This window comes from Schistocerca nitens, chromosome 10 (genome assembly GCF_023898315.1).
Source record: "Schistocerca nitens isolate TAMUIC-IGC-003100 chromosome 10, iqSchNite1.1, whole genome shotgun sequence".
Taxonomy (NCBI): Eukaryota; Metazoa; Arthropoda; class Insecta; order Orthoptera; family Acrididae; genus Schistocerca; species Schistocerca nitens.
The window spans coordinates 25,243,151-25,255,193 of NC_064623.1; the positions used below are offsets into that span (position 1 = coordinate 25,243,151).

At 44.6% G+C, this 12,043-nt stretch overlaps 1 protein-coding gene and 1 non-coding gene across 2 annotated transcripts in view; both read left to right on the plus strand.

Annotated features, from left to right (window-relative positions):
• LOC126209818 (harmonin-like) overlaps positions 1–11,603 on the plus strand; it is a 669,201-nt gene extending 657,598 nt beyond the window's left edge. The window contains exon 4 of the mRNA XM_049938951.1: positions 11,538–11,603. Coding sequence (XP_049794908.1) covers positions 11,538–11,603 — 66 coding nt within the window. The remainder of the gene's footprint in view (positions 1–11,537) is intronic.
• Positions 8,460–8,533, plus strand: Trnas-uga (transfer RNA serine (anticodon UGA)). Its single transcript has one exon. It is a non-coding gene; the product is annotated as a tRNA-Ser (tRNA).
• Positions 11,604–12,043: the final 440 nt, after the last annotated feature.

Genomic DNA, 12,043 nt, shown 5'->3' on the forward strand with positions numbered 1-12,043 from the left:
TGTTGTAGACCTTGCCAGGGAATGACTGGCTGGGCGACGAAATATTCATCATTTTGATTTGCAGCTCCATGTGTTGGTCGTGTTTACAGTTAAAATTGTAGGATGTGAGGTCCGCCAATTATGCAAACCACCGTTTTTTCTCAGTACCCATGTTTTGGCTCCACTATGTCAACATCAGTGGGTTTTCATTTTTATTTATTCTGTAATGTGATTATTATTGTTAAATGATTATAAAATTATGTGCATCTTTAGTTCAACAAGTAAGATACAGGTCAGAGAACACAACACAGAAAAAGATCAGAACACAAGAACCACTCATGGATAAATTTAACACATCAGGAGTATATGAGCTCACATGCAACACTTGCCAGTCAGTGTACATAGGACAAGCATGCAGAAACTTTAAAACTAGATGTTCAGAACATCTCAGAGCTTTAAAAACCAACAGCTCCCATAGCACATTTGCTGACCACCATGTAGCTCACAATCACCACCCAACCACAATAGAAACAGACTTAAGAATATTAAAAACCAGCCACAGCCTATACAGCAAACTGACCATTTAGGAAAACTCCATATACAGAAAACAATAGCAGAGGGAAAACAGCTCTTAAACGAATACACTACACTCTGCAAGGGCACACTATTTAACACATTAAAGAAAGCCGGCCGTTGTGGCCGAGCGGTTCGAGGCGCTTCAGTCTGGAACCGCGTCGCAGGTTCGATTGCCTCGGGCATGGATGTGTGTGATGTCCTTGGGTTAATTAGGTTTAAGTAGTTCTAAGTTCTAGGGAACTGATGACTTCAGATGTTAAGTCCCATAGTGCTCAGAGCCATTTTTGTACCATGAAAGGAACTTTACAAATAAAAACAGCACAATCAGATAAAGTGTACGCGCGCACGAACACACACACACATACACACACACACACGCACACACACACACACACACACACACGAAAAAAAATACACTAATATCCACAAAGATGCACCATTTACACATAAGAGGAATACCATATAAAATACAACACACACAGCTAAGAAACGCACAGAAAACACACACACGCACACACACACAAAGATAAAATGCAAACAAAATTAAAATTGGCGCCGAGCTCTCTGGTGAACAAATGAGCACTGGCTGGGCTGGGACACACGACACCACAATCACACTGTGTTTTGGTGAAGGGAAAAGTGTTTTACTACGTTATTTGTGGAAAATACTTGTTATAGTTACGTGTACATCACAACACCTCAGCATGATGCGGAGAATGGAAGTGCTTGCCACACGAAAACATAAGTAAAAACGAATATAGGCGCGAAAACATCGCGCCAAACGAAATAACTTTCTAGAAGATGGGTTAACCCCCAGCCAAAGTTCTCTCATCAACATCGTTTGGTTTCAGATGGCAAGCTACCTGATTTAATTAACACACAAGTGATCCAGAAAATTCATGCACACCAAATGCAAAGGTATTTACAAAAAGAAACGATCTATTGTTTCAACTAAAGATGTACATAATTTTATAATCGTTTAACAATAATGTTCACATTAAAGAATGAAAAAAACGAAAACCTACTGATGATGGTACAATGGTACCGAAACATTTTTGGGCACTGAGAAAAAACGGTGTTTTGCATAACTGGAGGACCTCACATCCAACAATCATAAAATCGGATGGTTCTTTTCGAAATAGGTACGTCGTAGTCATATCGCTAAGTTGAAATCTGTCTCACGTTTCTATCGTCATGTAGGCGATATAGTTTCTGGAAATGGGATGGAGCGAGATGGCGCAGTGGTTAGCACACTGGACTCACATTTGGGAGGACGACGGTTCAAACTCGCGTCCGGCCATCCTGCTTTAGGTTTCCCGTGATTTTCCTCAATCGCTTCAGTCATATGCCGCGGTGGTTCCTGCGAGAGGTTAAGGCGGATTTCCTTCCCCCTCTATTTCTAATCCTATGGGACCGATGACATCTTTGTTTGGTCCCTCCCCCGAATCATCCAACCAACAAACATGAATTGGGATGAACCTTTTGCAACATCATGTATTTGCTAAATTATTAAAGACGAACTGCTTTACAACAGCTGAATATTGTACGAAGCTGGGTAATTCGAAAACAGCTGTACACACTCTCTCTTATACCGACATGCCGAATCTCCAAAATGTTGGAGTGCAGTAATGTTCCAGCAATAGCCACCTCACTCTTTTTTTTTTTTTTACGACGTGATATACACGAGTCTGATATTCGCCGGCATTAATTAGGGTGAATAAGGTTTTTTTAACATCTCTTCTGGAATAAACCTCTCCTCCATTTCCTAATAATGTTTTTAGTATCTTTTCTTGAATAAATCTGTCCTCCATTTTCTAATAAGGTTTGTTAGCATCTCTTCTTGAATAAACCTCTCCTCCGTTTCCCACCCACAGGATCGCTGACATCAACAAGCAAGCCGTATTGCGTCTTTATTAAAAATGAGCAGCATTACTAAGATACTGATACTCCAATTCACTGTGATGATGATATCGGGACATTCGATTCACGTACACTATTCATCTAATGAAACTGATACACGATAAAGCGATATTTGATGAGGTAAGAAATGGATTCTGACCTGGCATATAAACACGACATCAAAAATAGGTTTCCGAAATTAGATTACACTGGCCAACAAAAAAATATTTTTCAATGTTTCTTTCACTTCATGATTCAAATATTACTGATTTTGGATTGAAAAAAAAAAAAGAAATACGTGAACAAAAAATTTTACTTTCTGTGATTCACAGTAGGTGGAAATATTTTACTTTAGCGGAAAACAGAAAACGATGCATTTGAATTAAAAATATCGACAACACTGAAAGTCCAGTTGAATTTTTTTTTTTTAATGTGCGTTGCTTTCCAAGAGTTCTAAATTGATGGAAGTGCTCCTGGCAGGTGGTTGGGTCTGCAGACAGTCGCGTGATGGCTCCATGAGCTCAGGTAAATTGAGCCCGCGGCCCATCGAACGTTGGCTGGGGTCAGGAAGCGCACTTCTCACGTTTGTGCTAACAAGGGAACCTCCCCATCGCACCCCCCTCAGGTTCAGTTATAAGTTGGCACAGTCGATAGGCCTTGAAAAACTGAACACAGATCAATCGAGAAAACAGGAAGAAATTGTGTGGAACTATGAAAAAATAAGCAAAATATACAAACTAAGCAGTCCATAGGAAACATAGGCAACATCAAGGACGATCTGAGCGCAAGAGCGCCGTGCTCCCGTGGTTAGCGTCAGCAGCTGCGGAACGAGAGGTCCTTGGTTCAAGTATTCCCTCGGGTGAATTTTTTTATTTTCAGACAATTATCAGAGTTCAGGCACTCACACATAACCAACTTCGTTGTGCAAAATTCCAGGACATGTTCAGATTTGCTTGGACATATGCAGGATTTGACGGTCTACACACGGAAAAATTTGAAATCCTTAAAAACATATGTTTTGACAGAGCACAGAGAAAACTCTGTGACTGTGAAACTGTTGCATTCATTTGTTGAAGTTTATGTGACACACTCTTATGTTTTCATCAATTTTTTGGAAGTGATTATCACATCCACAAGAAAACCTAAATCGGGCAAGGTAGAAGAATCTTTTTACCCATTCGCCAAGTGTGCAAGTTAGGTGGGTCGACAACATATTCCTGTCATGTGACGCACATGCCGTCACCAGTGTCGTGTAGAATATATCAGACGTGTTTTCCTGTGGAGGAATCGGTTGACCTATGACCTTGCGATCAAATGTTTTCGGTTCCCATTGGAGAAGCACGTCCTTTCGTCTACTAATCGCACGGTTTTGCGGTGCGGTCGCAAAACACAGAGACACTAAACTTATTAGAGTGAACAGAGACGTCAATGAACGAACGGACAGATCATAACTTTGCGAAAGTAAAATTTTCAGGCGAGTGAAGACTTGAACCAAGGACCTCTCGCTCCGCAGCTGTTCACGCTAACCACGGGACCACGGCACGCCTGCGCTCATATCACCCTTGATGTTGCGTATATTGCCATGGACTACTCAGTTAGTATATTTTGCTTATTTTTTCATAGTTCCACACAACTTCTTCCTGTTTCCTCGATTGATCTGTGTTCAGTTTTTCGAGGCCTATCCACTGTGCCAAATTATAACTAAATCTGATGGGGGTGCAATGGGGAGGTTCCCTTGTAAGTACAGCTATTGACATGGTACACACGTACCGGTTATTTTACATTTTATGCGAATCTTTTGCCCTTTTGAACGTTCTGTATTAATGTTGGACCATATGTCTTTAGGCAGTTTGTAGTTTTAGTGTGTTCCGAAGAAGGCGTGGTTATCCGCGCTGAAACCTAGGTCAACATCCGGTTTCTATTTGCAATCGAGGCGGATTCGTTAAAATCATTAAATTATTCACGATTGCTCACGCGCTGCAATGTTAAAAGTTATCTTGTGTGTGTGTGTTCCGGAGCATCCATGCACAGAAACGAGCAAGCGTTGTTTGATTGCAATGGTCGTGGTATATCTGTTCCATTACCGTAATTTCCTGATGCAAGCTTTTCCTGCGTTCGCCACTAACAGCTCCACAACAACGAGGAAAGTAGCGGAACTGAACCTTGAGGGACATGTTGCATCCAAGTTGATGGTATTTTTGTAGGAGTACTGCCACGAACTGAGAATAGTTCTCGTTTGTTTTGTTGCCTAAAAATCCAGGAATAACTTCCTTGAAGGCTTCCCAAGCTTCATTTTCTTTCCCCTCCGCAATTCGATGAAACGCAGCATCCTTTACAAATTGAAGATACCTTCCTTACCCGTTGCTTCACTTAATGTGGGAAATTTTCCCCGTAAGTACTCAAAAGCCTATCCTTCTTAGTTCATTGCCTTGACAAAATTTTTCATCAACCACAGCTTCCTATGTGGAGGTGGAAGAATGACGTCTTTTGCGTTTGACGAAAGGTTCAGCAGTGACATTTTTCTCGCTAGACTTAAGATTTCTTGCAGGCCAGTGTGCTTCAATATGGTGTGATTTCCTGTCCCTACTGTCCCACAAACATAAAAGCAATGGTTCTTAGGGTAGCCTAGTTGCATTCCTAAGATAACAGCGATAAATTTTAGATCGCCATATATTTTCCATTTGTGTTCAGTGTATTTCATTGAGTCGCGGAGGGCTGTCATGTTTGCAGAAGTCTCCTTCCTGTGAACAGTATGACCAACAGGAATAGAGGCAAGTCCGCAGCTCGTGGTCGTGCGGTAGCGTTCTCTCTGCCAACGCCCGGGTTCCCGGGTTCGACTCCCGGCAGGGTCAGGGATTTTCTCTGCCTCGTGATGACTGGGTGTTGTGTGATGTCCTTAGGTTAGTTAGGTTTAAGTAGTTCTAAGTTCTAGGGGACTGATGACCATAAATGTTAAGTCCCATAGTGCTCAGAGACATTTGAACCGATAGAGGCAAGACGGCTGCCATTGCGAAGAAATGCAGCATTGAAACTTAGCTTGCAGGGATCTGTGAATAGCTACCATTCAATAGAATCACGGTTCAAATTCAAAGATTTCATCAAACCATTAACGTCGCAGCAAACAACAAGATTGTTTTTCTTCTCCTAATAAGGAAGTAGATTCCTCCGACGTTGTCTGTGATGTGAGGCCCTAAGAGTTCTGCTTTCTCCTTTGACAAACCAATGTCTCGAGTGAAGTCACTCAATTCCAGTTGTCTCAACCGGTGTGGTTTATTATTTTTTTCTTAAAAATCAGAGTCATGGGGAGCACAAAGCTTTTTAGGTTCTTCTTCCGCACTTTCTTCATCTTGTCAAAGTTTACGGGTGGAGCAGGAAGTGGTAAAGTATCTGAATATCGAATGGGTCGAATAGCAGGTGGAAGATTCTGATACTGAATTGTTCGTCTTTTGTTCATTGACAATCCTGCATTCATAGCTGGAGTCAAGCAAAAACAGCAGTCATTTATATGGTTTGTAGGCTCCCGCCAAACCATAGGTACAGCAAAAGGTATAAATGTTTTATTTTTATTTTTTTTTATTTTATCTTTTATTTTTCAGCTATTGTCGTAGTATAACAGAACAAGAGTTGCAACATATATTGGAGCACATGTCTTATCCTGGTCCCCCACCTTCACACCAAAAGAATGCCAATAGGCAGTCTTCACAAGAGGGGTAAGGTTCCGTTTCTGTGATAAAAATATTACTTTACCACAAATGTAACAAAAGTTATTCCCTGAATTTACACATTTTCGTGTCGTTTTAATAAAGTTTGCGAGTTGAGAGATTCGAAACACTAGAAATTTTGCACTAATTACAACAGAAAAAATACACTCCTGGAAATGGAAAAAAGAACACATTGACACCGATGTGTCAGACCCACCATACTTGCTCCGGACACTGCGAGAGGGCTGTACAAGCAATGATCACACGCACGGCACAGCGGACACACCAGGAACCGCGGTGTTGGCCGTCGAATGGCGCTAGCTGCGCAGCATTTGTGCACCGCCGCCGTCAGTGTCAGCCAGTTTGCCGTGGCATACGGAGCTCCATCGCAGTCTTTAACACTGGTAGCATGCCGCGACAGCGTGGACGTGAACCGTGTGTGCAGTTGACGGACTTTGAGCGAGGGCGTATAGTGGGCATGCGGGAGGCCGGGTGGACGTACCGCCGAATTGCTCAACACGTGGGGCGTGAGGTCTCCACAGTACATCGATGTTGTCGCCAGTGGTCGGCGGAAGGTGCACGTGCCCGTCGACCTGGGACCGGACCGCAGCGACGCACGGATGCACGCCAAGACCGTAGGATCCTACGCAGTGCCGTAGGGGACCGCACCGCCACTTCCCAGCAAATTAGGGACACTGTTGCTCCTGGGGTATCGGCGAGGACCATTCGCAACCGTCTCCATGAAGCTGGGCTACGGTCCCGCACACCGTTAGGCCGTCTTCCGCTCACGCCCCAACATCGTGCAGCCCGCCTCCAGTGGTGTCGCGACAGGCGTGAATGGAGGGACGAATGGAGACGTGTCGTCTTCAGCGATGAGAGTCGCTTCTGCCTTGGTGCCAATGATGGTCGTATGCGTGTTTGGCGCCGCGCAGGTGAGCACCACAATCAGGACTGCATACGACCGAGGCACACAGGGCCAACACCCGGCATCATGGTGTGGGGAGCGATCTCCTACACTGGCCGTACACCACTGGTGATCGTCGAGGGGACACTGAATAGTGCACGGTACATCCAAACCGTCATCGAACCCATCGTTCTACCATTCCTAGACCGGCAAGGGAACTTGCTGTTCCAACAGGACAATGCACGTCCGCATGTATCCCGTGCCACCCAACGTGCTCTAGAAGGTGTAAGTCAACTACCCTGGCCAGCAAGATCTCCGGATCTGTCCCCCATTGAGCATGTTTGGGACTGGATGAAGCGTCGTCTCACGCGGTCTGCACGTCCAGCACGAACGCTGGTCAAACTGAGGCGCCAGGTGGAAATGGCATGGCAAGCCGTTCCACAGGACTACATCCAGCATCTCTACGATCGTCTCCATGGGAGAATAGCAGCCCGCATTGCTGCGAAAGGTGGATATACACTGTACTAGTGCCGACATTGTGCATGCTCTGTTGCCTGTGTCTATGTGCCTGTGGTTCTGTCAGTGTGATCATGTGATGTATCTGACGCCAGGAATGTGTCAATAAAGTTTCCCCTTCCTGGGACAATGAATTCACGGTGTTCTTATTTCAATTTCCAGGAGTGTATTAAAATTACACTTACAGCAACAATGTGTATGTTTGTAACCTTCAAAGAGCTGAAGATGGCTCTGAGCACTATGGGACTTAACTTCTGAGGTCATCAGTCCCCTAGAACTTAGAACTACTTAAACCTAACTAACCTAAGGACATCACACACACCCATGCCCGAGGCAGGATTCGAACCTGCGACCGTAGCAGTCCCGCGGTTCCGGACTGCAGCGCCAGAACCGCTAGACCACCGCGGCCGGCAAAGAGCTGAAGAACATCGTGGTTTGTCAGTAGACAGGTGTGCCAGTTTCAAAAATTAAATTTTCCGAACAGAAAATGTAGACTTGTTACTTTATCACCAAAGCAACTGCTAATCGTTTATTTTTACGGTTATATAGGAAATACATAAGAATCAGCTATTTTTGAGCCCGAAAAGTTCCCGTTGTTGATCGTTGTTACCCCCTTCGGCCAACTGTTTCACATGTGAGTAGCACGACTGGAGGAGGTTGACATAACATCACTGTATTCCTCGTACTTTGTTTTCTGACTGTTGGATAAAATAAGTAGCTTTACATTTCCAGAATGAGATTTTCACTCTGCAGCGGAATGTGCGCTGATATGAAACTTCCTGTCAGATTAAAACTGTGTGCCGGACTGAGACTCGAACTCGGGACGGCAGGTAGGAGACGGGGTACTGGCAGTAGTGAAGCTGTGAGGACGGGGCGTGAGTCGTGCTTGGGTAGCTCAGTTGGTAGAGCACTTGCCCGTGAAAGGCAAAGGTCCCGAGTTCGAGTCTCGGTTCCGGCACACAGTTTTAATCTGCCAGGAAGTTACATATAGCTTTACATTGTTTGCAATTAAAATGAAATCGCATCATGAATTTCTTGAATGACAATCACTACACAGTAACTCATAAATATCAATTTGTTTAATAGGTAACGTATCGATGTCTGATGGCGGCAGGAGGAGTCTGGTAAAAGATACGCTGTACTTGCCAGCTAGCTTGCACTCTTGCACAATACGTTAGAATTTGTTTATGCTGCGGTCACAAACTAATCTCTGCACAAATTCTGTCTTCGTTGGGTCTTGTTTCATTACGCTGAAAGCCCCTCTCGTTACAACTTACATATGTACTAGACATTTGCCCACAGCTTTGCCCGTGTATGCTTACGGCATGTGTATTGCTTCTATCTCCTCCTTTCCCCTCTGTCGGCACATCTCCTTTCCCCCCATCTCTTTCCACTTTGTCCTACTGCCTCTCACTGTCCAGCTCCTCATCCCCCTCCCTGTACTCATCTTGTACTGCCTCTCTCTTACTCCCTCTCTCTCTGCCACCTCCTACTCACCTATCTCCCAACTCCTCCTGCTTTCCACTATTTCTATCCTCCTTCCCGTGTCTGTCCACCCATCTCCTCCTCCAACATTTTCTGTCATCCTCATACTCTCCCATATGTCTCCATCTTCTTCTCTCTATCCCTCTACTTAGCAATGCCCATTTGCATGTATAGCCACTGGAAAACATTCCGATACCAGCAACACTAGACGCCAATTGTACAGGACAGCCCAGATATCAGTAGGTACCAGCCATTGTTACACCCACTCCTATGTGAGCTAGGAAGTTCTTACCCCCACCGTACTTCTTCACAGATAATAACTACACTACTGGCCATTAAAATAGCTACACCAAGAAGAAATACAGATGATAAACGGGTATTCATTGGAAAAAATATATTATACTGGAACTGACATGTGATTACATTTTCACGCAGTTTGGGTGCATAGATCCTGAGAAATCAGTACCCAGAACAACCACCTCTGGCCGTAATAACGGCCTTGATACGCCTGGGCATTGAGTCAAACAGAGCTTGGATGGCGTGTATAGGTACAGCTGCCCATGCAGCTTCAACACGATACCACAGTTCATAAAGAGTAGTAACTGGCGTATTGTGACGAGCCAGTTGCTCGGCCACCATTGACCAGACGTTTTCAATTGTTGAGAGATCTGGAGAATCTGCTGGCCAGGGCAGCAGTCAAACATTTTCTGTATCCACAAAGGCCCGTACAGGACCTGCAACATGCGGTCGTGCATTATCCTGCTGAAATGTAGGGTTTTGCAGGGATCGAATGAAGGGTAGAGCCACGGGTCGTAACACATCTGAAATGTAACGTCCACTGTTCAAAGTGCCGTCAATGCGAACAAGAGGTCACCGAGACGTGTAATCAATGGCACCTCATACCATCGCGCCGGGTGAAACGCCATTTATGACGAATACACGCTTCCAATGTGCGTTCACCGCGATGTCGCCAAACACGGATTCGACCATCATGGTGCTGTAAACACAACCTGGATTCATCCGAAAAGTGACGTTTTGCCATTCGTGCATCCAGGTTCGTCGTTGACTACACCATCGCAGGCGCACCTGTCTGTGATGCAGCGTCACGGATAACCGCAGCCATGGTCTCCGAGCTGATAGTCCACGCTCCTGCAAACGTCGTCGAACTGTTCGTTCACATTGTTGTTGTCTTGCAAACGTCCCCACCTGTTGACTCATGGATCGAGACGTGGCTGCACGATCCGTTACAGCCATGCGGATAAGATGTCTGTCATTTCGACTGCTAGTGGTACGAGGCCGTTGGGATCGAGCACGGCGTTCCGTATTACCCTCCTGACCGATTCCATATTCTGCTAACAGTCATTGGATGTCGACCAACGCGAGCAGCAATGTCACCATACAATAAACTGCAGTCGTGATAGGCTACAATCCGACCTTTAACAAAGTCGAAAACGTGATGGTACGCATTTCTCCTCCTTACACGAGGCATCTCAAGAACGTTTCACCAGGCAACGCCGGTCAACTGCTGTTTTTGTATGAGAAATCGGTTGGAAACTTTCCTCGTGTCAGCACGTTGTAGGTGTCGCCACCGGCGCCAACCTTGTGTGAATGCTCTGAAAAGCTAATCATTTGCATATCACAGCATCTTCTTCCTGTCTGTTAAATTTCGCGTCTGTAGAACGTCATCTTCGTGGTGTAGCAATTTTAATGGCCAGTAGAGTAGTATGTGTACCAAATTTAGTTGATATCGATCCAGTGGTTTAGGAGGAGATGTTGTGCACATATACATTCATCCATTTTTATATGTGTTTATAATGAGATTATCATTTACAAACAACCACACAGAGCTTCACACGTTGTCCACCAGCTTATTTATCCTGATAGAGTGATCACTCTACTTCCGAAGCTGATATTGACCTGTTAAGAGAAACGTGTTGAGCTCTGTGTGCTAGAAAGGTCTGAATCGAATCACAAAGCTTGTGCAGTACGCAAGAAGTTGGTAGTTTGTTCATTAGGTGACAGTGCAAAACCTCTCCTATCAGGAATAGTGCTTAAGTTTCATACATCACCTCGACAAAATAGAGTTATCTAATTAATTTTCTCTTTGTCTGCAGGTACATGTCTGAAGTACTTGTACACATTCACCAATGTTAACCTTATTACGTAAATTTAGATTGTTTTCTGTGTACTTGGCCTTAAGCCAACTCAAAAGATGATTCTATAGTTATGGTGTTTTTCATTTGTTGCTGTGTTTTAACAAATCTGATGATGGTAGTAAGCTGACACCGGTCGTATTGTGAATGATACAACTATCAATTCACCTATTATTTTTCGTCTACATCCTGGTCCCACTGAGTCCACTGTCTGGTCATAATGGAACGATGGCTTCTGCAGTATCTTTGAGAAAATCCTCTCACCTCTGCTGCGGAAGCGCGACCCTTTGGCTGGTGTACTGACTGCCTGTCCTCTTGTTGCAGTGTATCCGGTCCCGGACGATATGTCTGCGAGTGAAGCGACGCAGCGGCAACCGTCTAGGTGAGTAGCAGACGCCGACGCTCACTCGCCTTCCTGCTATGCAAGTGCCGCAAGCGAGAGCGAGACAGAACGGTCCCGTCATACATCTGACGGGAGTCACCAGCGTGGCGCTTTAAAATGTGTGTCGGAACTGCAGAAGGGTGGTAAAATGACGTCTCTTGTTTCTAAACAGGATAATAACAGCAGGTAAAATGTGTCCTAACTCAGGCACTCTCCGAAATATTAGTTTATCTGTGTCCGCGAGACGCTTAGAGCAGCAAAGTGCACCGAGTTAATGTCCTGAATGTGCGAATCTTGGATGAAGTAATGCCAAACAAAACTAATTTTCGTAAAAAAAAAGAACAACCACTTTCGGTCGCAATCGCGATTTTATTTCAATGCACGATGCATTCAGAGTCCTCGGGGCACATCTTCAGATGTTCTGACAGTCTACATCAATTTTTTTCCA